Source organism: Centroberyx affinis, unplaced genomic scaffold (assembly GCF_046629955.1).
Source record: "Centroberyx affinis isolate AG114_WGS23_722 - 3 ecotype Tasmania unplaced genomic scaffold, CSIRO-AGI_Caff_v1 ptg000618l_1, whole genome shotgun sequence".
Classification (NCBI taxonomy): domain Eukaryota; kingdom Metazoa; phylum Chordata; class Actinopteri; order Beryciformes; family Berycidae; genus Centroberyx; species Centroberyx affinis.
In genome coordinates this window covers 566,246-590,466 of record NW_027279248.1, presented here as the reverse complement: position 1 = coordinate 590,466, position 24,221 = coordinate 566,246, and the positions used below count along the sequence as shown (strand labels likewise).

At 42.8% G+C, this 24,221-nt stretch overlaps 3 protein-coding genes across 6 annotated transcripts; 2 read left to right on the top strand and 1 right to left on the bottom strand.

Moving 5' to 3' along the window:
* The first annotated feature begins 239 nt into the window (after positions 1-239).
* On the top strand, positions 240-2,651 carry snrnp25 (small nuclear ribonucleoprotein 25). Of its 3 annotated transcripts, none has more exons than XM_071518676.1 (5): positions 240-635; positions 1,455-1,545; positions 1,680-1,734; positions 1,916-1,990; positions 2,084-2,651. In XM_071518676.1, the coding sequence occupies exons 1-5, from the start codon at positions 399-401 to the stop codon at positions 2,139-2,141; spliced, it is 516 nt and encodes a 171-aa protein (XP_071374777.1). In that variant the 5' UTR covers positions 240-398; the 3' UTR covers positions 2,142-2,651. The 3 variants fall into 3 exon arrangements, with proteins under 3 accessions (XP_071374777.1, XP_071374776.1, XP_071374778.1); XM_071518675.1 differs by having other exon boundaries at positions 1,680-1,785; XM_071518677.1 differs by lacking the exon at positions 2,084-2,651 and having other exon boundaries at positions 1,680-1,777.
* A 156-nt stretch (positions 2,652-2,807) lies between these two features.
* Positions 2,808-6,460, top strand: LOC139643492 (cell death-inducing p53-target protein 1-like). Of its 2 annotated transcripts, none has more exons than XM_071518641.1 (6): positions 2,808-2,884; positions 4,297-4,452; positions 4,824-4,949; positions 5,037-5,129; positions 6,015-6,162; positions 6,332-6,460. In XM_071518641.1, the coding sequence occupies exons 1-6, from the start codon at positions 2,812-2,814 to the stop codon at positions 6,438-6,440; spliced, it is 705 nt and encodes a 234-aa protein (XP_071374742.1). In that variant the 5' UTR covers positions 2,808-2,811; the 3' UTR covers positions 6,441-6,460. The 2 variants fall into 2 exon arrangements, with proteins under 2 accessions (XP_071374742.1, XP_071374743.1); XM_071518642.1 differs by lacking the exon at positions 2,808-2,884 and adding an exon at positions 4,001-4,020.
* Positions 6,461-8,997: 2,537 nt separating this feature from the next.
* mrtfbb (myocardin related transcription factor Bb) lies at positions 8,998-21,679 on the bottom strand. The gene is made up of 14 exons (XM_071518640.1): positions 21,493-21,679; positions 17,620-17,685; positions 15,737-15,792; positions 15,564-15,639; positions 15,162-15,323; positions 14,517-14,698; positions 13,731-13,871; positions 12,455-12,702; positions 11,893-12,055; positions 10,897-11,739; positions 9,995-10,132; positions 9,763-9,894; positions 9,607-9,667; positions 8,998-9,499 (listed from the first exon to the last, which is right to left on the bottom strand). The coding sequence occupies exons 1-14, from the start codon at positions 21,575-21,577 to the stop codon at positions 9,018-9,020; spliced, it is 2,835 nt and encodes a 944-aa protein (XP_071374741.1). The 5' UTR covers positions 21,578-21,679; the 3' UTR covers positions 8,998-9,017.
* Between the last annotated feature and the right edge of the window lie 2,542 nt (positions 21,680-24,221).

The window sequence follows — 24,221 nt, the reverse complement described above, 5'->3', positions numbered from 1 at the left end:
CGAGAGGAAATGGGTCTTATAGTAGTTCAACGACCACAGCCTCCAAAAATACAACATAACGTAAAATAACATTAATTCTACTTAATATTACATTTTGCAGGTTATATTTACTTATCAACGATAGGGCAGAGAAACTGTGACTGAATTTATTTTCACTGCCGGGAACTATTATACTGAGTTGCGGTTTCCCTCCGGTATGTAATTTCTATGGTACTCAGTCATTACAATGTTTGTGAGTTTAATACATCTACGGTTTGTTGTGTAATTTGAGTCGCATATTAAAAACCCGTAGTAGCCGTCTTCCTGTCCAGTAGCTTTTGCCAACTACCGTTAGTTTAACCGAATTACCGGACTGAAAAAAACAGTATTTCTTGTTTAATAAGTTGTAGTGCTGCAGGATGGAGGAGCAGACTCAGCAGCCTCTGGGTGAAACTCAGCCTGTAAAGGAGGAAAATGTCAGTGAAGAGCTGGAAAAGACGAACCTGATGGAGGCTGCAGCACCAGATGTAGAGGAGGAGGAGGAGGAGGAGGAGGAGGATGAAGAGGCTCTGCCCCACTCGGAGATACTGGACATTTTCGAGGAGGGACTTGCTCGCCTTGTGCAGGACCCTTTACTCTGCGACCTTCCTATTCAGGCTGGTTTATTATGTGACTTATTCTTAAATAGAGGGATGTAGTGGTACACTCATTTTACACACCTTTTGTATTTGCAGAATTAGGGTTTGCCCTATTTCATAGTATACGTCAGAATAACTGGCAGGAACATTTGGAGGTCTTCAGCTATCTGGGGTACCATTTGTCAAAGAACATTTTTCTCTTCACACTCAGTGATGCAGTGGTAAATAAAAAGGTGTGAAGACCATCATAGTGAAAATAGCAACTAAAATTAACAAAAAGTAATTACATTTTCAGAAAAGCATTCACTTATGCTTTATCTTCACATAATTTGCATCAGTTTGATATGACTTGCTATGATGTATACCAGAGGTGGGGACTCAAGTCACATGTTTTGGACTCAAGTCACAATTTGAATTGCTTGAGACTCGATGAATGAAGAGAATACTTGAGACTTGACTAGGGTTTTGGTAAATTGGGACTTTGATGACTTGTTTCTAAAGTCTTGACAAAATGATCATGAGATTTGTTCCACCAGACGTCTCAATTTAAATTCTGTTTTCTGAATTTGTATGGTGAATTTGTATGATTGAATTTACTGAAGCTGAAACTGATTATACCAATTAAACTCATGATGCTCTTACCAAGCTTTTATACTATTATAATGCTATTGCATTGAAAAGTCCAAGATATTTATTTTTATTTTTTATATTAAATCGATACTGGACTCTTGATTTGTTCTGACTTGACTTTGTGTTCTACATTTAGACCTCTAAATGTTCCTGCCATCAACAATGCAAAAACTTCATCATAACTGAATAGTAAATCTCTCTGTCCAGGTGACTCTGGAGGAGGTAAACTCTCAGATTGCCTTGGAGTACGGCCAGGCGATGACCGTGAGGGTGTTGAAGGCGGACGGCGAAGTCATGCGTAAGGGTTCGGGCTGTTTTGCTGTCTCATGTTGTGCCATTCAGGACAACACAGTAGCTGAATGACAAACTGTGACACAGTCTCTTGTGTATTTGAGCATGTTAACAATACTGTGTAAAATCTTCCTCCCTAAGCCATAGTGGTGGTGCAGAATGCTACTGTGCTTGATCTGAAGAAGGCCATCTGCAGGTTCGTGGAGCTGAAACAGCAGCGTGAAGGCGGGGTGAAATATGTTAGCTGGTAAACACACACACACACACACACACACACACACACACACACACACACACAAAATGTAAGAGGATTAAAAAAAGACCAAAAAGAGCATTATTTACATTATTAATTGCTGCCTTTATTTTTTTTTTTACAGGAGATATGTGTGGAGAACCTATCATTTAATATTCCAAGGGGAAAAGCTTGATGACGACAAAATGAGACTGAAAGAGTAAGAGTATAAAACATCGCTGCTATTTATTGCATTGGCATAGTTTGACTCTGAAAATCACAAATCTCTTTGTTTATTCCTTTCCATCTTCAGCTATGGGATCAGGAACAGAGATGAAGTGACATTCATGAAGAGACTCAGGAAAAAGTGAAACGGCACAGAAAACATCTTTGCTCCCTGTCTCCCAGACCTACAGTGATACACACAAAGTTTTCATGATAATAGCACTTGTCTTAATTAAGGTGCTGTATGGGGTTCATACTCACACCTTCATATCCGACTTTATAATATCTCTGTATACATGATAAACTCCAAATATTACTTAGGAAACTGAGTTTGCAAACTGAAAGTCAACCAAAAAACAGAGATAAGATGTTTACATTTTTCAGTGTCCCTGTTAATATTGATAAATCCCAGGTATATACTTTTGGGTTTCTCATAATGCAGATGCACCAACTCAAAAATGTAATACTTGAGTATCCCGACTTGAGAAAAATATAAAGGTATTCAGAAGTCTCCTCTGACCAATAAAAAGCCAATGATAGAGGAGATTTAAGCATGCTCATTCATTTCTCAGAGAGGCTACATGTAAATAAAATAAAGTGGAATAGTGGATTTTAAGCTCCTTTTTTACTTACAGTATCCAGTGATTTGTATAGTTGTCTGTAAATTTTAATAAAATTTATTTGATTTTGTGTGGGTGTGTTTCGCTTGAGCTCGCATGCCAACAACAACACTCGGAAACATTTTCCAGGTACAGCCGGTGTAAATGTAAAATGAAGATTTGAATATTTTTTGTTCCTGGTAGGAGGGAAAATAAAATGTCATTGTTTTCTGGTCTGAATATTCCTGTACAGGATAACGGCTGGAGCTGGGAGCAGCTGAAGAAGCGAGGTAAAACACATTTCATTTTCTCATAGTGGTAATTTAAAAAAGAATTACAGTTTGAAAGGATCCTTATGAAATTAGATAGGTTGTGACTTCAGTTCATGGTTATCAGCATTCAACTTTAGATTTGTATTAGATTAGTTTTTCATTTGGTACTTTTTGTGTCTCAACATTTTTTGATGAAATAGAAATAGATGGATTAAGATAAGATATCACTTTATTAATCTTGGGGAAATTAAGGTAGATTGAGGTTTTTTCCAAATCTCCTATGTTCTCATTATATTTGTTTGGAAAATAAGCGGTTTTTGACTGAACTTTTAATATGCAAGGCATGTTTCAGACCAGACAACTTGAAGCACCATGCAGGAATTTTAAAGTATGGATTTAATTTACAGAGAAACTAGAGGTAATAGATCACTAGCTCAGAGAAAATGACAAAAATAAGATTACATGTAACACCATCAGTAGTCTTATTAAATCCTTTTGGCCTGCCATGCTTTTTGAGTCCTGAACCATGCTGCTGATTCTTATCCCACATTGAACAAAACAAACATGTACACAGTACCTGTAAGTGCATGTGTGAGGATTTTCTAAGATTTGACAAAAGTAGCCCAATTCAGCAATTTGTTACACCAAATGCATTATATTTGCGAGAGTATATGTAGTCTTTACAATGTTTGAAAAAGGTCTAAGGGAACAATCAAATGATAGCTGACTTAGTTACATCCTCCAACTCTTTTCAGCTCATCCTGGGTGTCAAGGTTGGTATGGATATGTAAAGAAATTAGGAAAATAGCCTATAAACAATTGTGTAATACCTAAACTAATAAGAATACCACCATGACACAGTATGATCCCCTCAAGATTTTGTTTAAAAAACAAACTAACAATGGCCATTCAGTATCTGTAAACCTGTAAATGTGGTTAGTCTTTGTGGTAATGCTAAAAAATATTTTTAAAGTCTCATAAATTATATTATTCTCTCCTGGTATGAATATTTAAAAAAAACTGGTCTGTGAGAGGAAATTACCATGTAGAACAATGTGGTCATGCAAATTAGTATTACAGCAACACCCTGTACATCTCCTTTTGCTGTCCTCATCACTCATCATTTCACAATATCCACCACACCTGCTGAAGCTGTGAGTATCGCTGGTTATAGATAGAAAAAAAAAAAAATGACATTTTGTATTCCAACCACATGACCTGGTGAATCTGTTTCAGTTAATTTGCACAAAAAATCTTGGATCTAGATAAATGAAACGTGCATAAGCTTTTCACAACTTTATCAGTCATATTTTCACCACCTTTGGGAGACCAAAGAAGCATCAACATCACACAGGTTCAAACCAATATTTAAAACTCACGTGATCTTGCTACATATTATCAGTACTTTTTCAAACCCTTCCTCTTCCCAGCATCCACCATGACAAGTTACTCTGAGGTCAGCGAGCTGGAGAGGATCTCTACAGAGATGAACAACATCTCCCTCAAAAGGGACCAACTGCAGGAACGGAAAAAAATGTTGAGCATACTTCAGGAGTTCAAGAGCCATGCTGTATGTGGAGGCCAAGGTAAGGTCTGAACTTTGAGCATGTGAGCAGTTTCAGTACAATATAATGATATTTGCTATTTGGAAAAAAGGAAAGAAAAAGACACCTGGTCTGTCATGAGCAATGCTGGCATGGAAGTATTACCCATCATGAAATATTTATGACATTAGCAGCTATATGACAACATTTACCTACAATGCAACAAGTATTTTAGACAACACAATCATCTTTATCTTTTAAATGTTGAGCAATTAACATTAAAGTAATAATCTATTTAAACCATGGCTGGAAACACTTCATGTGTTAAAGACAATGTTGCAGAAGAAGCCTGTTTAAGACCAAGAAATCCTTGCATAGTGTTTGAGTTTTTGAGACCTAATGTCCCTCTCCAGTGGAAGGAGCCTCAGACCAGCATGAGATCGACAGCATCGATGACGAACTGAACCAGCTGTCTGACAAGCAGGCGGTGCTCCAGAGATGCCAGGAGAAGATCGTCAACGCCCAGAGCCACAAGAAAGGTGCGGCCAAATTCCCTGCTGGAAATGAAGTGTCTGTGGTGCTTCAGCCTCATTCTGACCACGTTTCTCTCTTCTTTTCTCCTCCAGTAAGTATCATCACCCCCAGTCAGAAGGTACCTGCCAAAACTCCTGTTTGTGAGCCTTCGGTTTTCTTCATCGAGGCTCCGCCCTCTGTCCCAGGTGAGTCACTGTCATATGAGTTTATTCATTTACTGAGTTACAAATCTGCTCATTTCAACTGTTGAAGATGATATGTTTGCCATCACTTGAAACGCTGTCTTCAACACATTACAGTGCTGCTTGGTGTTACTTGCACACCTTGCAGTTATATTGGAAATTGACAAATGAATTTTTTTTTTTAAGAAATCTAGTTTTCTGTAAGCGTTAATATTCTGTACCCACTGAAAATCTTGGTCTTTCTTATAGCTGAATCTTGGGCACATAGAGAGAATTTGATCTTTCACTCCAAAGAAATGGAAGTTACTATCTATCTTTACAATGGGGAAGATGCCACTGACCAAATTATCACTCTGTCTCAACACTTTCCTGTGTAGCCAGTGTATTGACCTTTAACTACTGACCTTTCTCATCCAGGATTAGAGTTTTTTTCCATTTTCCATCCCAAACCCACTGGTTTCAGCAAGAAATGCTAACTATCCTAACTATCTTCATTTTTAGAGACAAATGTAGAAACATCAAATTCATCATAAGTTAATGCTGAAGGAAAATAACAGACCAAAAAATATTAACGTATCCCTTGAACACTTACAGAAAACACATCATTATGTTTCTGACATACATTTTTTTTGTAGCTATTATACTTGTTGTGTCTTAGATGTGGCCTTTATTGAATTTCATTATTTTAAATAACATTAAATTAAAAATTCTGTATTTTTCTTCTGTATTGTTGAGGAACAGAATGATGAAGCAGTTAAGATGTTTTAAAATTTCTGTTTAGAAAGAATGAGAAGTTCGGTTTAGGAGAATAAAAAATGAATAATGAAAATGGAAGGTATGCCACTAATGCTGACCAACACGGGACTCTGCCTTGTCCTCCCCTCACAGCCCCTACAGTGATTCTGGACAAAGAAAATCTTCCAGCATGGCCGTCCAAGACCCAGTGCCCAGAGTGCCGCCAGTTCATCACCACAGAGATTGTTTCCTCTGTCAGCAGTGTGACCTGGCTGGTGTGTTTGATGACAAGTTTATTGGGGTATGAAACCCTCCCATCCTCCCTCCTTATATAATAGAATTATTTGCATGAGAAAATAGTCAAGGCTTGTTGGATCTGGAATGGGATAGAAAATGCAAATGTCACTGTTACTGGCGCCTGCTTTCAGTTTTGTGTTTTGCTTACACTCTGTATCTTGTTTGTTTTGCAGGTGCGTGGCTGGCTGCTGCCTCATTCCTTTCTGCATGGATAACTTCAAAGATATCTCACACACGTGTCCCAGGTGTCGGACTTCAATCCACACAATTAAAAGGTTCTAAGAGAGAAGTGGCTGGTGGGAGCTTGAACTGCCAGTAAAGCTCAGAGTGAGATGGTGTCCTTCCTTGGCCTGATGCTGAAGTAGTATTGCAGCATATGGCTCCATTGTGGATTTGGCCTGTTGACATTCACTCCTGTATTCTCACACTGTGCGGGATGCACTGAAGGCTGGTCGGGTAGTTGAGGAACAATGTGTGATGTTATCGACTAAACTCTTTCTATGCTATAGCTTTGATTTTAATGGAGCACATGCAAAAGGAGTCATGTCGTGTGGACTTAGATAGTCTGCCTGTATGTAAACCTGTATTATATCTGCTTTCCAGGGTGCACTTGTATATGAGAAGTAATCATCCACTGAGAAGCTTTTTTCTGATCAATGTCATTGTAAATATATCCTGTAGTACTTATTTGATCTGATCAATTCACTGTAAGAACTGCATGACCAACTCCAGGCTTGTGACTGCGGCAGAGTTTGTCTGTGTATTCAACAAAATTACAAAATGATCAATTAAAAGTCAATTTTATTGACAGGCACTAAAGGCTTCATGACATTATGGGGATACACATACTGCAAACCCCAAACAGTCTTGGTATTTACAAAAGAACTCAGATATGCTACATTTGTATAAAAGGTAAAATATAGAAAATATATACACAATGTGCAAAACAAATGGCATACTAACTATGCATCAAGACATTTCAAAGGGGGTTTATACTAGTATAGTAAAAGTAAAAATATTTCTGATTCCAGCACACAATCCCTTTCAAAGCGTGGCAGAATTTGGATTGTCAAATGAGGCACTAATGCTCTGACAGAAATACATCATTACCAACACATCACTACCAGGGGGGAGGAGGTGCAGTATGTATATAATCCATATATAATCCAATTACAGTAGAAACTGCATCTCCATGTAAGTGCTTTTATCAACAATTCCCTTTTTCTTTATTCAAAGGAGAATGTCAGCGAGGCTCCAGATAATCAGAGGCAGACTGCCAATCGATAATATAACAAAACAACACATTGTCAATACTTTGGCCTTTATCTCCAAAGCACATTCGCCCTGCAGTCGTTTCTTCCCAGGCTTTATCCTGCTGTCTGGGGCATCATTTTCTGTATCACATGTTGTATGTCTTTTTGTCAACTACGCTTTCTTCAGGTCATCTTTGGCACAAATCAGAAAAAAAAAAGGAAATGTTCAGTCAGCCCTTTTATAAACACTTCTGGTTCTAGCTCAAGTCAACTCTCAGTATTTGTCCAGTAGATGTCACTACAACACCATCTGACTCCATACACTGAAATTATTTCAGTATGAAATGACGTGATAACACTAGATATGAGCTTTCCAAACAGAGAGCAGTGGGCCATTCTGATTAGATACTGTTATGTTTTGGCATGTGGTGTCTCTGTTGTTTCACTGTTCTGGCCGTTTCTCTCTCTCAGAACAACAACAAAAAAACAAAAAAAGCAATATGTCATACACAGTGTAGAGATGCACAGTGGAAATGCATAGTGGAGTCGTGTACTCATGTGATTTCAAAACACAAACACACAAAATTCAGCTGATCTGTACATTGGGAGGAACCCTATCCAAGTAGACAATAGGGTTTAGACAGGAAACAGACAATGTTCAGAAAGGCTTTTGTCATAAGTAGAAAGGCGTTGGCTGGGCCAGTTCAGGCCAGTTCAGGCCAGTGCTACTGGCCGCTGGGCCGTCCGCTGTGGCCCACAGACGCTACGGTAAACAAACTCAGTGGCCTCAAGTCCAGAAGTCTAATATCACCCTGATTGCACCTCAAATGAATTTAAATTTCTGACTTTGAGCTTCAAAATTCACATACGCACAGGAAGCAGTCAGCTGTCATACCAGACAACTCACAGCTTTACGGGACACATGATCCGTTCTCTTGCCTCTCAGACTTAAGGCTTCCGATATGTCAATGTTCCTTCTTGCGTGTGACGAAAACACAAAACTGTACAGAATCTTTTTGGAACAAGACAGCGATACCCATGCCTGGATGGAGTGGAGGGAATTACCTTACAGCACTCAGTGATGTGTTGATCCACTGGTTCTTTAACTCTGTTGTACTCTGCTTAGATCAGGACATTTCCCCCCTCTTTCTCTCTTACCATTGTCATGACAACACTGTACATTCATTTAGATCGGGAGACAAAGAGGAAACAGAAAGATGAGAACTGAGTAAAACAGTGGTATAACTTGGGTTTGAATGGCCCTCGCTGAGTCTACCCAGACTCTTTTCAAGCTCCTTCCACAGTGATCTAATGGACAGCTCAAACTGCCAGTACCAGACCCACTTTATGTCCTCCTCCCCATAGAATCAGGGGGCTTAATGGTTTAAATACCTCAAAGGGAGGAATGTAGCTACCTGTATACTGACACCGCTTGATGAGAGCCATACCAAGCTGATTTACACAAGCTCTGGCCAAAAAGCAGTACAGAGCTGCACAATAAACCCCAACCGCTCTACATGGAAAATAAGAGCCCTAAGCTCCCTTGCATAAAAAGCATGTTTATCTGAAATGGACCGGTAGGAATAAGGGATCATGCTGAAGTTGCTCAGTCCCAGTTCAACTGCAGTTCATGGGAGTCCAGGAAGTCAGAAGAGAAGACCCCCCCTGGCGAGGACGTGACCCCCTCTGCAGCCACCGGCATGGTAAGGTCCAGCCAATCCATATTGTCCAAGTTGGTGTTCTGCAGGTGGAAAGCAGAGGGCGCCGTGTTGTCACTGAAGCCCAACTCCATGGTGTCCATTGGCGAGTGGGGGTGCAGCTGGCAGTGCAGCTCCTCCATCAGCCTGAGCGTCCGTGGCTCTGTGGTGGACACCAGCGCGCCGTCCAGCAGGGTTTCCAGCTGGGTGTCGGTGGCCAGGGCAACCAGGCTGGATGGAGGGTTGAGGGCGTGAGCGGGCAGCTGGGCCACTTGGATCTGGGGCGGGGGGCGGGACAACACAGTGTTGATGGGCAGGGTGGTTACACTGGCGGTCACTGGGAGGAGCTTGTCCAGACAGGGCGGGTCCTGTCTGATGAAGGGGGCAATCTCTGAAAAACAAGCACAGAACATGAGGTGTGAGCAGCTGATGGTTCATTATTCCATCATTTGTGTCCCAAATGAACAATGCTAACAAAGGGTAATGCGTATTTCTCACCGCCGCTCTCGATCAGCACATCAAACAGGTCGTCCATATGCTGGCTAGTTGCGGTGGGAACCTGCAGGAAAAGACCAGTAAAAGTCTGAGTAATGACAGTGGGTATTTAAAGGATACAGCGCACACAATGTGTTTTATTCGCACTGTATTTTTCACCTGAACAGCAGTTTGCATGCTGCGGGTCTGTTTGACGGCGTCCTCATAGCGGGGCGGGTCCTTACACTTGGACACGTGGTTTGTGAATTTTCGCTGTTGCAAGATCAAGGCTGGTTGGCTGGGACAGGGAGACTGGTTGACAGAAGACAACACGCTCTAACACCAAATACAAACGCTTTATATCTGACACAAAACCTCAGTTACATAGATGCTGCACATATGGATCATCTACCTTGTTTGTGGAGGCTCTTGCAGGGCAGCCGCCCCCTGGGAAGGTGTTAAGCAAACGCTGCGGTGTGTCTTCCATGGCTTGACTCTGATCTGCTCTGAACTGGAAACCTGAACTTGGGGAGGAGCTCAGTGGGCCGGGCTGTGGAGGAACAGTCAGCATATGTTATCTAATGCTTAACGTTGGCCGGTGCTGTTGAACACTCTCTACTAAAGGCATGGGATAAGTGGTGCACTGCAACACACACTCTCTGTGGGAGCAACAAACATAAACATGCTCTCTCCCGGGGGGGGGACAAGAAAGGTTTATGCTGTAGCAGAGCATCGTAGCTGATGAGCGCACTCCTCAGTTAGTGCTGAGCTGCGGTTGCTGTTGCTAATTCTGGCTGGCTGGCTGTCGGGCTTAGAGCCGAGTGCAGACAGGGGGCAGTTGGGGCACTGCTGCCTGCCTGGCCCTCACTCAGCACCTGCTCCAGTAACCCAAGCTTCCACAGGCCCTCTTTTGATGTGATTAGGGGAGGAATTCATCACCCAGCAGAGGCCTGTTATTACCTTGGCAACAAAGAAGACACATCAACCAAGGTAGTGTGTCAAAGATGTCAGAGGGAAGCTCCTCACTAAAAAAACACACCGAATGCCACGAGATATGTGATTGGGCCCGAGCCATCACAACACATTGCACCAGATGTATGACGAGCAATGGAAAGTGAGGTAACCTGAATGACTCAAAAAGCACAAATAGAATGTGGGATCACACACAGGGGGCTACTAATTCATATTTGCATTGGTGAAGAATCCAAAAACAACCAGAAAATTAAAGCTCATATTGACAACAAAGAGACAAACCAAGGCAAAAAAACAGCTACTGTAAACAAAACCTTGCAAACTTTGTGTTCTTCTTCTTACCTGTGTCAGGGGCTGAGACTTAGGGGTGCATCGCTGTTGCAATGCTGCTGAGGCCTCTATTTTCTGTGACTGCAGTCCAGGGGTCTGGATGAGGCCTGGGGCTGCACTCTTAACAGTAGTATGTAATTTGACACCATTGTTGGGGAGCCGGATAGTGACTGCTGAGGCAGGGAGTGACACAGGCAGGAGGATCTGAGCTCCAGACTGCAGGGTTTGAGGCTGCTGTCGGTGGCTGATGATGAAGTGATGAGGAGGAGCTAAGTGGCTCTGATCTGCAGCTTCCTCCTGTTTGACCACCGCTGGCAGACCAGGAGAGCTGCAGGAGGCCGAGCAGTTTGAGGGGGCCCTGTTCTCCTCTTTGACCTGGACGAGAGCGGGAGGGCTGAGCTGGGATGGAGAATCCCCCTGCTGACTCCTCTTCTCCACCTCCAGCTGCATCTTCAGCTCCTCCACCAGCCTCTGCTCCTGCTCCAGCTTCCTCATCAGCTCCTCGATCTGACGCTGCTTCTCATGCAAACGCTTGTCCTTCTCGGAGGACCTGCTCTCCGCGGGGCTTTCCTCCTGTGGAGCTGGAGACAGAGCGCCTGGGAGCTTAGGGGGACTGTCTGCCATACCGCTCTCCTCTATGCCCAGACTGGACACCTTGGAGGCTATAGGGGACACAGGGGGGGTTAACTTCATGCTTTCGGACAGTGGGGCCCCTGTGTTGGCTGTCAGCTCCATGGCAGTGGCAGGCTGGATGTTAGAGCTCCCCTGATACAATTTAAGCCTCTCTATCAGATCTGTCTTGGTGCCGGACACAGGCAGACTTCTTAGTTTCAGCTCCATTTTCAGCTCAGCAACCTGTAGAGGAAGGGATAATGCGCTGTTATAAAATACCTCAATTCAACCCCATATTTTCACACAAAATTTAGCTCATTCTGTTCTGTTGTGCAGCATGCATGATGATATGCATAAATAGCCAAATTGTTTGCAGACTGCAGGGCAAGGTGTCACCTTCATCTCATCCAGATTGGCAGGTAAATGATCCGGCTTGCGGTTGGTCAGAGTCTGGATGGGCCGCACAGGGGCAGCACTGGTTAGCGCCACCGCATGTGGAGACAGAGCGTTCCCACTCAGAGCCACACTGGAACAGCTGGTCTGTCCCTCCGTTCCTGCTCTGTTGTAATAAGACCAGAAGAATGAAGGAGTGCAGATGAGAGAGGGAATCTTGAATAGCTCGTATCCATTTTTTTGCAATCAACAGCTTCTGTGTAGGATGATGTGGGCAGGAAATATAATTTATCTGAAGCAAACAGCGCTGTGGTGAAACAGCTATGACAGATGACCTCATTTCAACCCAGATGCGATCATTTCATTGGGGTTGTTGAAAATAAAATATTTGAATAAGAACTTCACACTGCAAGGGAGCAACGGTTGCACTTCAGGGAGGTTACAGTAGCTTATGTAATAAACTCGGCACAAAGCTATCGGCCTGTAAAAATAAGGGTAGAGTTAGTGGGCCAGCTGAACCATATCTGTGTAAAAGGAGTGTTTGTGTTAGTGAATGTGGTCGTACTTCAGTGGGGCAGGCAGGATGGCCTGGTAGTTGTAATGCTGCTGTTGCTGGCTTAGGATTTGAAGTTGCAGGAACTGCTGCTGCTGCTGCAGGAGGCGGGCGTAGGCGGAGTCCATGGGCACCTCACTGGGCTCCTGCTTCTGGTCCGGGGGGATATACTGATGGTACTTCAGCTTTTTCACCCGTGGCTTGGCCTCTTTGCTCTTTTTGCTGCGGCTTTTATCACCGGGCGTCTTGGGCTGGCTTTGCTGTGGAGCGCAACATAAGGGAGGGGCAGGTAAAACTTCAGAGGACCATCTGGACGATACGCGATCACTCTGACTGATCTCAATCCAGTGGTTATCAGGCAACAAGGCCAGTACCAGCACTGTGAGACATTTTGCTATTTCATAACCGCATAGGTGGAACATTGTTCTGACACCCGATGAGAGCGACAGGATGAGGAAATGGGGAGTGGAAATGGATGTGATGTGGCCCTTATTGTTTTACCACCTGGAATTACAGGATACACATGAAAATGGCTTGGCATATGAGAGGCAGACCTGTTCTAGCTATGAAAACATCAATTCAAGTTGGTTTAAGAAAGCACATACCCTCAAATTTGTTTCACTCTTTCCCCTACCCTGTTCCAAGGAAGGGAGAGAGTTCATCTTATGCTCTGAGGGTAACAGGATTATGATAAATGCACAAGTTATTGCTTCACTCCCGTCTCTTGATTTTTGGCTTACATTTTACACAGCCTGAATGTGGAAGGCAAGCCTGTCATTTGACCCTAATTGAAGACTAACTGCGGCTGGCAGTTTTAAGCCCCTGGATTTGTGAAACTACTTTAGACCCTGTTGTTCTTTGAACTGCATTTGACTCGGCTGAATGCTGACTTTCACTTCACCCCCAAACTGATGGGACTTTCAGTATGACAAAACACAGATCCAGTATCCTCTCCTGACATCATATCTCTCATTACATTTCCAAAGGAAGCAGCAATAAAAACCACAACCAATAGATCAGAGAGAGAGAGTCAAGTACCAGAGGTGACTTTCATGTTTGCTGAGTATGAATGTGCAGAGAAACAGCTCAGAGATCAGAGAACTGTGACTTAACTGGGACAAAATAAACTGCTTAAATGAACTCACCCTTTAAATAATTATTACTACTAATTTAGGAACACTTTGTAATGTCGCGGTTTATGTAAGCAGCATACAAACAACCTATCTCTTAAACAAACTTGAAACTATTTTGGATAGTGTTACGTGCAAAACCCATTTTTGAAGCTCACCTTCACAAGAATAGGGCCTGGTGTAGTGAGGGCAACAGTGGCGATTGGCTGAGGTGTGGCTGTCAGTCGGCTGCTCTGCTGCTCATTGGTGGAGACGAGGTTGACTAAATCTGATGTGGACTGGGAGTTAGGTGGGGAGTGCTAAGATAAGCGGAGACAGATAGAAACCACATGAGCCCATTCAGTAAGAACAGGAGAGCAGCTAGGCCTGTTAATCATCATCCCACGCAGGACAAGAAAGGCACATCAACGGGAAGAATACTACAGTCAGATAACCAGAGACAGATTGATGCCTAAATACTCCGGAAAAATAGAGTGAGCAAGAAGTGTTCCTATAAATCTTGATGAATATACTGGTTAGTAAACTGTGTGTATATAAAGAAAGAACAAGGAAGCAACACTACAAAAAATGAGAGTTATTTAGTCTCATATTCAGTCTAGAAAGATTCTACTGATGGAGTGAGACAATTCTACTTGTTTCCAATGTAGTTTTACTTGTTTCAGAAGACACAAGAGGCAGAATAAGGCTGATAACCCCACTAGTATCAAGAAAATAACCCTCCATCCTTGAAACAAGTTGACTTGCATTGGAAAAAACTTATCTCACTCCATTGGCACATTTGTTTCACTTGTTCTAAGAAAAATAAAATTTTAAGACTCAGTACTATATTAAATGACATGACAGATGGATATGCTGTTGCAGTGTATACATGGTGTTTGTTGACACTGACAGTTGACATTTTAAAGTGTGTTGGTTGGAAGATGTAGCAGTGCATCTCATCACACCTGCATGGTGGAGTTCATGTGAGGGGAAGTGGAAGTGGCCTCCGTCCCGCCAGACTCCCTCGGGGAGGCGGCGCTGGAGCTGTGGGACTCCTGGCTGGCGGGCTGTTCGGGTGACAGGGCATCGCTGCTGTCCTCATCAAAGTTGTACACATCCAGCGTCTTAGGGTAGTTCACCTTGCCATCTGTGGGGCCAGTATCAAAAACGAGCAAGTAAAGCTGCTTATTCATTTAAAGGATCAGTAGAAAACCAATTTTCTAATTTTGAGCACGGTTGACTAATCAGCAATAGAGTAAATGCTGTGTGGATATTTTATTTTTAATAGCAATTTTTGTCAGTGATCTGCAACTGATTGGGGTTTGTTTTAACCTGAATTGAGTACCAGATGGGTAGTGTTTACCTCATCAGGCTCATTAAGATGGTGTCAGGTAAGTTGTCAATCACAGAAGAAGTATACTGAATTGATTTGTCAATATTCTCCTGTCTGTTTCTTAACTTAACTCCCACTGGACTGGTCATTGTCAATGTGGCAAACTCCATCCATCTGGCCCCAAAGTGGGCTAAAACAAACTATAAAAAGTATTTCCAAACTCTATTTGGCCCAGGTCTGGTTCAAGGATGCAATAGTGGTGGTAATGACTATCTACCAGCGATGGCCTCCTTGACACCATTGTCCACAGGCAGGATGTTCTTCACCACCAGCTCCAGGGGACCGGGCCGCTGGGCGATCTTCTCGTTGAGGTCGTCAGCCAGCCTGGCCCTCTTCAGCTTCATCTGGGTGGCTTGCAGGGAGGGTTCAGCCTGCGTCTCTGATGAACACACAGGGGATCATCAGCTGTGATCCAGCCAGCAACAGTCAGCCTCAAAGCAGCTCGGTCAGGGTGAGTCACTGGAGGCTCAGTCAGACCTCACAAACCTCAAACACAGCTATCCACTCATCTCTTTCTCAAACAAATACAACAGGCAATGAGTATGGCTGGATGAATATGCTGCTTATTCATTTCCCTTATCTAGACGCCATTACCATGAACACACAGCGAGATAATTACCTTGTAGGATGTGCATACGGACCAGCTCGGAGCGCTCAGGTCTGCTGCAGATTTTGTGCTTCAAGAAGTTCCCAGTCTGTTGACAAATTGGAAGGTTATGGGTGCATTATGTAGATTTAGTTGAAGGAAAGCCTGGTCGACTGCAGTGTTGGTGATGTTAGCTGCTGTCTTACCCTGGCTCTCTCCAGGCTGCGTATCTGCTCATGAAAGGCAGCAGGGGTTTTCAGAGCTGTGGGAAGATGAATCAATCAATTTAGGTGTTTTCACTTCTTGTGATATTTCCCTCATTAAACCTCTATGTTATAGCATCCAAAGGCCATTTCCCTTTGGTTGGCTTTGCCTTTATGATTTGTGAAAGGGTCCCGTTAATCAAAAAGTCACTTATTGATAACAGTGACCAACAAAACAACAAAATTACAACTACATATTTCTACAGTGTATTTTGATTACATTGGACTTATTTGGGAATCAGGTAACAGTTACCAAAGTTATTGCCTAAAAAGAACAGGGAAACTATATACCTAAAGAAAGTGAACACTGCTAAATTTGCAATTGTTAATCATGGTGTTTGTTTGACTGGGAGGTCTGTCCAAGGGATACTTGATAGTTTCAAAATGAAGAACATCCAGCAGTGGAGGGTATTACAGCTTTGAACAACATAACTCACAACACACTGTATTGTATTGAGTCTAAGTGGCTCTGAGGTGGTAATCCACTGATAAAGACACTTGCTTAGGCATACCGAAGCTGCTGCTAAGCGACTATTTCTCGTGTTGGGATCTTTGTAGTTTTTTTATGAGCGTGACAGTAATAAACAGCAGCTCATGGGGGTCAAACAGGAAGTGTCAGCTTCACTGATTCAAGCAGTGAGACCCATGCAGAGAATTAGTCTTTGATCGTGCAGAATAAACTCATCCTGCCTTTGGCCAGGTCTGGTTCACTGAGTAGTCAACCTCTGCTATGACAAGCACTGTTTGCTCTGAGCGCACACTGGCCGGGGGGCATCTCTGAGGAGTGTGTCAGCGGAGCAAAGCAAAACATTCCTGCTCGTCACCCAAACCTGCCGCATACCTACCGTAAGCCCGTAAGTGTGGGAGAGGCAGAGTGCTTCAGTGGAAAACGGCCAGGGAGGTTTCTGTGCACGACATGCTTGGCCGGCCCACAGAGGAGGTGACTGACCTCCGATGCAGGCTCAGTCGCTGACTCATGTGGCTGTGTGGAGCCAGAGAGGAGCTTACAGTCCGGCTGGAGCAGGACTCCCAAGAGGCCGCGGGGCAGCGAGTTTACCTTTCCAGCTATCAGCATGAGTCTGTCGCTGATTCGGCTTATCTCTTTTATTAGATGTGCTCTTCATAAAAACAACTAGGCTGACCCAGGAAAGGTTGGGAATGAGTCTGCTATCTGCGTGTTAAACCCTTGAGACATTTTTATCACTGGCTATGTTTACATGAGCACAATAACACGTCTATTACCATTAGTCTGAGTAATACAATAGTGCAGTGAAACTGCTTACATGATTCTAGAAAGTGACATTTCTAATAATCCAGTTTACATGTTTTATTACTGTGAGTATTATCTTTTTGAACTTGGTGGCCTTGACAGAACAATGTGAGCAACTTGATCACAATTTAAGAAATACATGTGCTGACTGTTCTCAAATGCAAGTATAATTGGAGTTACTACATTTACACCTAGACCGACTAAGAGCAAAATCAGACTAACATAATCGGAATATGGTGTTTACATGGGTCCTGCCTTACATGCATTGATGTCTTAATCGCATTACAATCACAGTTTTTGTGTGCATGTAAATGTGGCCGTTTCCTCTACAGACATTGTGAAGAGGTTGTGGTGGAGAGCAGAGGATGAATTCAACTCTCACACTGTTCTGTTGAGAGCAACAAGCCCAATGAGAAAGCACTGCAAAATTATTATGAAGACTAGAAGGTAGTTATTATAAAGGAACATGCTGTGGAATCAAGACACACTAATTACAGTCCTTATCTCCATAGGTGCCAGGTGTGAGTTAGCCTTGTTGTGTGATGCTCATACTCACGCGGCATGATGCCCTGCTCCACAAGCTGCTCCCGGGTTCGCCTCTGCTGCAAGCGGAGCTGCAGGACTGTGGGAGTGCAGAGACGGAGAGGTCAGAGTTGAACTATTATCATTCAGAGCCAAACTCTGCTGAGTCAACCGACAACCCTCTGGCTTTAAAACCGTTGAAACCTGCCCGAGTTCGTATGATACAGAGTACTTATTATGTCTCCGTCGACGTGCTGCCCCAAAGGCCCCGAGAGGAAGTCCCGCTCACCACCGCAGACATCCTATTCACTTCCTGCATGGCTTTAACTCAGGTTGGTGAGAGTGCCACGTATTTTACAACCAGTATCTCCATGTGGGATGCAAATGCACAGTGAAGTAAAGTTAAGTCAAACACAGTAACTACAGTGCAGAATACACACAGATAAAATTGTGTCCAACAGAGAGGCACCAACGTGAAGACTGTAGTCACAATAATGAACAAGACTTGCCATGACGCCATCCGAGAGCTGAGTGAGTTGTGTTTCTTAGTGCAGCTAAAATACTTAATCTTACTTTGGATGGATAAGCAGTGATCAGTTACGTTTACGGAACATCAAAAGACACAAATGCCACGGTGCAGAAGTTGTTGAGTCTTGTGCACAGGCCGCACAAACAGCGCTCGAATGGTCCGCACTGTTATTTTTCCATCATTATAAACTGTAGTAACATCCCCAGTTTAAACATTTATAAACAAGGCAGCGTGGACATGTTATTTCAGTAGAATAACACAGAGGAAAAAAAAATACAGTTTCAAGAGGAAGGGTGATGGGTGATGGTGACAAATGAGGCAGCGAGTGTGAGGAACGTGAGGCTCTTATCGTCACCGCTGCGCTGCGTTCTTAGCGAAGCCTGCTTAGCGAGATCTACTCATTGGCTCCAGGGAACAGCTAGACACGCACACACACACACACACGCAAACACACACACATACACACAGACCTGCTCAACTCTCCTGGGAAAGGCACTGCGTCTGAACAGGCCTCTGTGACTCACTCCAGCAAAAATAAACTGGGCAGCTGTGAGAACAAGGCCTGGGAACCATGAAATTTGGGGGTAGTCAGTGGGGAGGGAGGGGAAGGGAGGGGGGTCTACAGTCATATGCAGAGCAGAGGGGACTTTCATGAACTTCCACTGGTGGGCAAGGGAACGCAGAGTGACAAGGACCGAGGCAGGCGGGGGGGTGGGAGGCCGAGTCCACTCTCACAGCCTCCAACATATCAGCAGAGCCTCAACTCCGGGGCAGAGAACACAGTGTGCCTGCCCCGCCTGCTTTGTTTCCTATTATATGTCCAGGCCAAGGGGTTAGGGTCGGCCTAAGACAGATCATAGTAGGAGATTGTAAAAAAAATTGCCATCAGTTTGTTTCAATATTCATACCCGCTGTGACTCGGACAGAACGCCACGGGCAGGGAAATTTATGAGATGCAATACTGTATATCAATACTCCTGCATCAAAACGGGCCTTCCAGCACCACAGGGGAATGCGGAGTTTAATCTGAGCATCAGTAGGGCAGTACACCTCACGCCTGGGGTCCTCCTCACTCGTGTCGGAGTGATGTCAATGCTGGTGTTTGAGCGTGAACCCTGGCTAACCTCCCTGTGATGCAAGCTGGCTCCGCTCGCCTGCTCACCAGCAGAGCATAAACAGAGGTACTTGAGAAACACAGAGCGCAGGCTTTACTGAAATCCCCGTCTCCTGATGTAATCTCTAATCCCAGACCCATGTTCTCCTCAACAAATCATCTCTGGAGGTCTCCCGTTAGACCCTTTTTTGTGGGTTTTTTTTTTTAGACACTCTGTACAAATAAAACATGGTTTTGGTATGGCTACAGATGCCCTGTGCCCAGACAGAACTGAAGTTGGTTTAGAAACAGACTGACACTGGGTTATGTTGACTTTGCTGTTGTAAATACCAAAGACTCTAAAAACAGTCCCATTGCAGCAAGGAGATTCAGGCAACTACATGTGGAGATTGTGCAAACCCCATTAAAATGGTGAATATATATTGGTTTATGAAAAATATAAATTGTGAGTATTTACAGAAGCTACTGTAAATGCCTTTTCTCTGGGGCCTTCATAACTTATGCTGATGTGGGGGAAAACATCTCCATGAAATTTAGATAATACGCTTCTTATGGTCAATAAATAGCCAAAACTATCAAATGAGCCCTTCATTATTTAAAAGGTCTATAAACTCATTAGCTAATCAGTCATTTTATTGCTATTCATATAGTTGGTTGGCAAAAAGACAGGCTTCCTTCAAATGGATCAAACAGCAAACCAGCAAGCATCAAACAATTTAATTCATGTTTTAAAATGAAACAATATCATTTCTCAGTTTATCATGTAGTCATTTTAATAAACCTAGACTTTTATTGGCAGGGCTAAAGCATTACATTAACAAATTCAGTTAGATAATGTCTGAGTAATGCATGGGAAGCCAAACCTTGCTGTCAGCTGTTCCACGTAAAGTGAATAGAGGATATTAACTTTACTCTTATTAACTTCATGATGAATGTCTGGGTAAAAACACTGAATTGGATCATCTATACCTGTCTATCAACAAGATTATTAGTAAAACACCCAAATGGAGTGGTTCATTTTATAGTTTGTAGGTTTATTTTTAATGTGTTTTCAAAGCAGCAAAAAAACCTAAAATAAAGCTGTATTCAAAGGGATGAGAAAGCATATTTGTTTTTCCCCATGACTGTGTGTCCTCCAACATGCAGTTACTCTATGCTAGCAAACTGCTTGGTCAGGTTTGTGAGATTTACATTCAGGTCATAAGCAATAATGAATTGACACTGAAATTGTAATTTATGCAAACTGATATGACTGACCTAAGGGAATTTATTATATTTTGCTACATCTATTAAAAGCAACACTTTGCTGTCTATATTATATATTTTTGCCATGATAGGAGTTAAAACTTGAGACTGTTGTTCTGCATGTTTACAATAGTAAAATATGGTTAGTCATTTAGCACTTTATCACTGTTAAAGGCTGCAAGTGTAAAAATGCACCTCAAACACCCCAAGAAAGTGTTTGAGGTGCATCAGTGGCTAGCATAGGATTTTCATCAGTGTTGTGACTTTGGTGAGTTTACAGTGACATGACTGTGGGATAAACATGTCAGAAACGCTGGTATTATCTTTAAAACATAAGCAACTCAATATCCTTTAAAAAAAAAATAAGAGTCCACAAGACTATCTAGACAGGTGTGTGAAGATCCTGTCTAATGAAAGGAAACTGTAGCTGATGAATGTTAACAAGGACTAAAAACATGCAAACCATGATCAGAATCTTGACCAACAGCATTTCTGGATATTGCATTTCATTTCATGAGGCTTACTCCTTGTGTCTACATACTGAGCATTGCAGGAGTGAATTCATGCTTACATGATGTGACAGCAAACCATAATAATGTATCAGCAGAATGCCAATACAAACATATACTTATACAGAATAAACTAAAGAGTATTATCTCTAAAATCTCCAATCTCTCCCACTTCTAGTTCTGACTCATTCCCTCAGACAGGTTTGGTTTACTATCCATCAGAAAACAACAGTCTCTCATATGAGAATGATGCTTGGCACAAATCATGGTGATGAGCTTTACTATTGCCCAGTCATTTCCTGGTGGAGCTGTGTCTGCGTCACTGCAACCCCCTGTCAGTGCGAGCAGCATCAGTTAAGATTAGAGAGATTGGAAAACTTTACGCTGACGTACACTGCTGCTAAATAACTTTCAGAAAAAACAAGAGGAAGCAAAAAAGAAAGATAGAACAATGAAATGAGCGCGAGTTAGAGAGGAAAAAGAGAGAGAAAGCACCTGATTTAAATTTACCCCTGCAGATGGCGGGGGTCTCCACATCAAGGCAGGCCATAGAGGACAGAGGTGGTTCGCTTGGCGGCCAGGTCTGGAGTCCCATGGAGTGATAAGGCCGGTGGAGAAATGGGCGGTTAGTTGCAGGAGTTTGGGAGAGAAAAGCCCCGGCGCTGAGCGGACGACAGCTGGCTCTCTGAGCTGCACACGGTCCCTCCTCCCCGGCTCTCTGCTGGCCTCAGTGAAGAAAGTGTGTGAGCTCCCAGTCAGCGTCAGGAGGAGGGAACACAGCGCTGCCTGTGTTAACCCTCGCTGGTTCACTCTGCCTGACTCTCTCTCTCTCTCTCTCTCTCTCTCTCTCTCTCTCCGCACAGCGCTGATCAGACAGCAACACAATAGCCCAGGAAACTTTTGTCATTCTTAACCTCAACTTCTGGCATTAATGTTGATCAATATTTGTCATTTGAGTCATTTTACTCTGCAAGGGACCAAATCATTTTTTGGTCAACAATACAGCGTTGACAGAAACAAGCTGTTAGTAATATTTAGTGGGCAACTCTCCATGAGAAACAGGGACGTGACTTTTTTTTTCTCTATAAATTGTTGTAGCACTAAATAACAATGACAAGAACAAACACACTCGGCCCTTTGGGACATGGATGTTTATCTTTAATCACTTTTTTGATGATTAGCTATGGCTTTTTGACATTTGTTGTGATTATTATTTTCATTTTTTATTTTCCATTATAACACTACTGACATTGCAGCCAATGTCAACTTGATCTTATCTGTTGTCTTTATTCCAAGCAAATCCAACATGTATGTGACAAATATTTATTCAAAGGGGTGACAAGGACAATTAAATGGAAAGGCGGGTAAAAAACAATTCAAAGAAATGGGACAAAGATGAGCAGATGCAGCGGCGGATATGAAACGCTCCCAGTCGATGGTTACAATAGTGGCTAGATGCCATTCTTGACTAAAAAGCATTGAGAGGAAATGAGATCAAAGGAAGTTACGCTAATTGTAGCGAGTGCCGTGTGTCTCAGTGGGTCAGGAATGCTGGTGAGAAGAATATGTCAAAGCAAGTTCCTTACAGAGCAGGTGTCTGATCCCATAACAGTGAAGGAGAAGTGTTATTCCTCTCAGCAGAGGTACAGGATGCTTTTAGTCATGCAGCCGTTCCTATGAAGCGTCTGAGCATGACAGTGCCTGCCGGGTAGAAGAGTGCCACTGTGGTCTGGATTAATGGGGTTCAGACGTGGGATCAAAAACTATGCACGGCAAACAGCATGGGATAGGAAAAAACATGGAATCGATGAAGCGAATGGCATTGGCACAGTCGGGCACAATGTTTCATGACAGCTCACCATTGGGATTGTATTGTTGTGGCAATATCAAGAACTCTGTCATAAGACCATGAAATATGGAATAGTAGTGGGAGTCATCAGGCATGGGGATAACATCTTTCATCATGTGACCCCATCCATGAACACAAAGCAATCTTTAGAGTTCACAATTTACATGTATGCAAATTGGTGATGATTAATTTGTCCATGGAAACAAAACAACACATACTGTGAATGCCCTACACCTCTTTTGTCCTAAACTCAAAAACATCTCTCTCTCTCTCGCAGAAGAGTTTGCTGTGTGCACGCAGATTGATAATCCAGTTCAGAACAATGCTGTCTGTCATTGTCAATACAACTAAAAAGTTTGAGCTCCAGTCTTGAACCACAAGTAGCTTGGGGATGTTTTCCATTCACACAAGAATATATTTGAAAATACCCATATAGACGATATATAGACCTATCATTATTGACCTGTTCAGGACTGTTTAAGTATTGCAAAACTTCACTGCAGGGGCTGATGTTAAGGAACATGAGCCATTTTAGTTTGATGATAATCACACTCATTACATCATTACATCCATCTGCTTCCTCCCGGCCTGCTGTTTTTCACCTTTATTATATGAAAACTTTACAAACACCTTCTGAGAACAGACTGAAAACATTGCAGTTGCAGGCTGATTTGTAGTTTAGATTCAACCACAAGACTATACTACAATATTTCTAACTTCCTTGTTCACATGCTGTGTTATTATAAAGAGAATTTAAAGTTATACAGACACAAGTTTTAAAACTCATTGTACAAATGAAAACAATTGGGAGTCACAGTTTAACGCCATTATGGCACAGTGGCACATATAAGCGACCTAGAAGTGAAATAGATTGTTTTTGCTTTTGTTGGAGTTTTCTTTATGATCTGAGAGGAAATCACAACGGATTCAACACCCATTTACTAAAGCATACCACAGAAGTATGAGAATATAAAAGAACAGAGTTGTGAACAACTACAGCAACATCAAACCACTCAACAAAGTATTGATCTGCCCGTCGCACTTGCTGTGATGTGTGGATGACATGAAGTGCACCATCTGGGGTCTGTTATTGAGCCAGGCAGGGTTGCTACATGCCAGTATACCCACCAGACGTGACCAAGCATACCTCATTATTAAGATTGACATGCCTGGGGGACAGACTGGGGCTCTGGCTAGCTTTGTGAGACCCAAGATACTAAATGATGGATATAACAAACACTTTTGGCTGGAGCTATCATGTCAAAGCAAATGACCTGATAATTCTTAATGATAAATAACTGTAAAATTAAGGCTAAAAACTGAAATGGTACTCAAAGCTACTGGAAAACAGCTTTTTATGTGAACAGATAAGAAAGCCCTCTTTCCCAAG

Excerpts from the sequence above, each read along its gene's own strand:
- snrnp25 (XM_071518675.1), top strand. The coding sequence starts at position 399 with ATGGAGGAGCAGACTCAGCAGCCTCTGGGTGAAACTCAGCCTGTAAAG. Across the intron at positions 636-1,454 it reads TCTGCGACCTTCCTATTCAG|GTGACTCTGGAGGAGGTAAA; the intron begins GCTGGTTTATTA and ends CTCTCTGTCCAG. Across the intron at positions 1,786-1,915 it reads GGGGTGAAATATGTTAGCTG|GAGATATGTGTGGAGAACCT; the intron begins GTAAACACACAC and ends TTTTTTTTACAG.
- LOC139643492 (XM_071518641.1), top strand. The coding sequence starts at position 2,812 with ATGTCATTGTTTTCTGGTCTGAATATTCCTGTACAGGATAACGGCTGG. Across the intron at positions 2,885-4,296 it reads GGAGCAGCTGAAGAAGCGAG|CATCCACCATGACAAGTTAC; the intron begins GTAAAACACATT and ends TCCTCTTCCCAG. Across the intron at positions 5,130-6,014 it reads GGCTCCGCCCTCTGTCCCAG|CCCCTACAGTGATTCTGGAC; the intron begins GTGAGTCACTGT and ends CTCCCCTCACAG.
- mrtfbb (XM_071518640.1), bottom strand. The coding sequence starts at position 21,577 with ATGGGACTCCAGACCTGGCCGCCAAGCGAACCACCTCTGTCCTCTATG. Across the intron at positions 15,793-17,619 it reads GGAGCAGGGCATCATGCCGC|CTCTGAAAACCCCTGCTGCC; the intron begins GTGAGTATGAGC and ends ATCTTCCCACAG. Across the intron at positions 12,056-12,454 it reads ATCCTGCCTGCCCCACTGAA|AGCAGGAACGGAGGGACAGA; the intron begins GTACGACCACAT and ends TTATTACAACAG.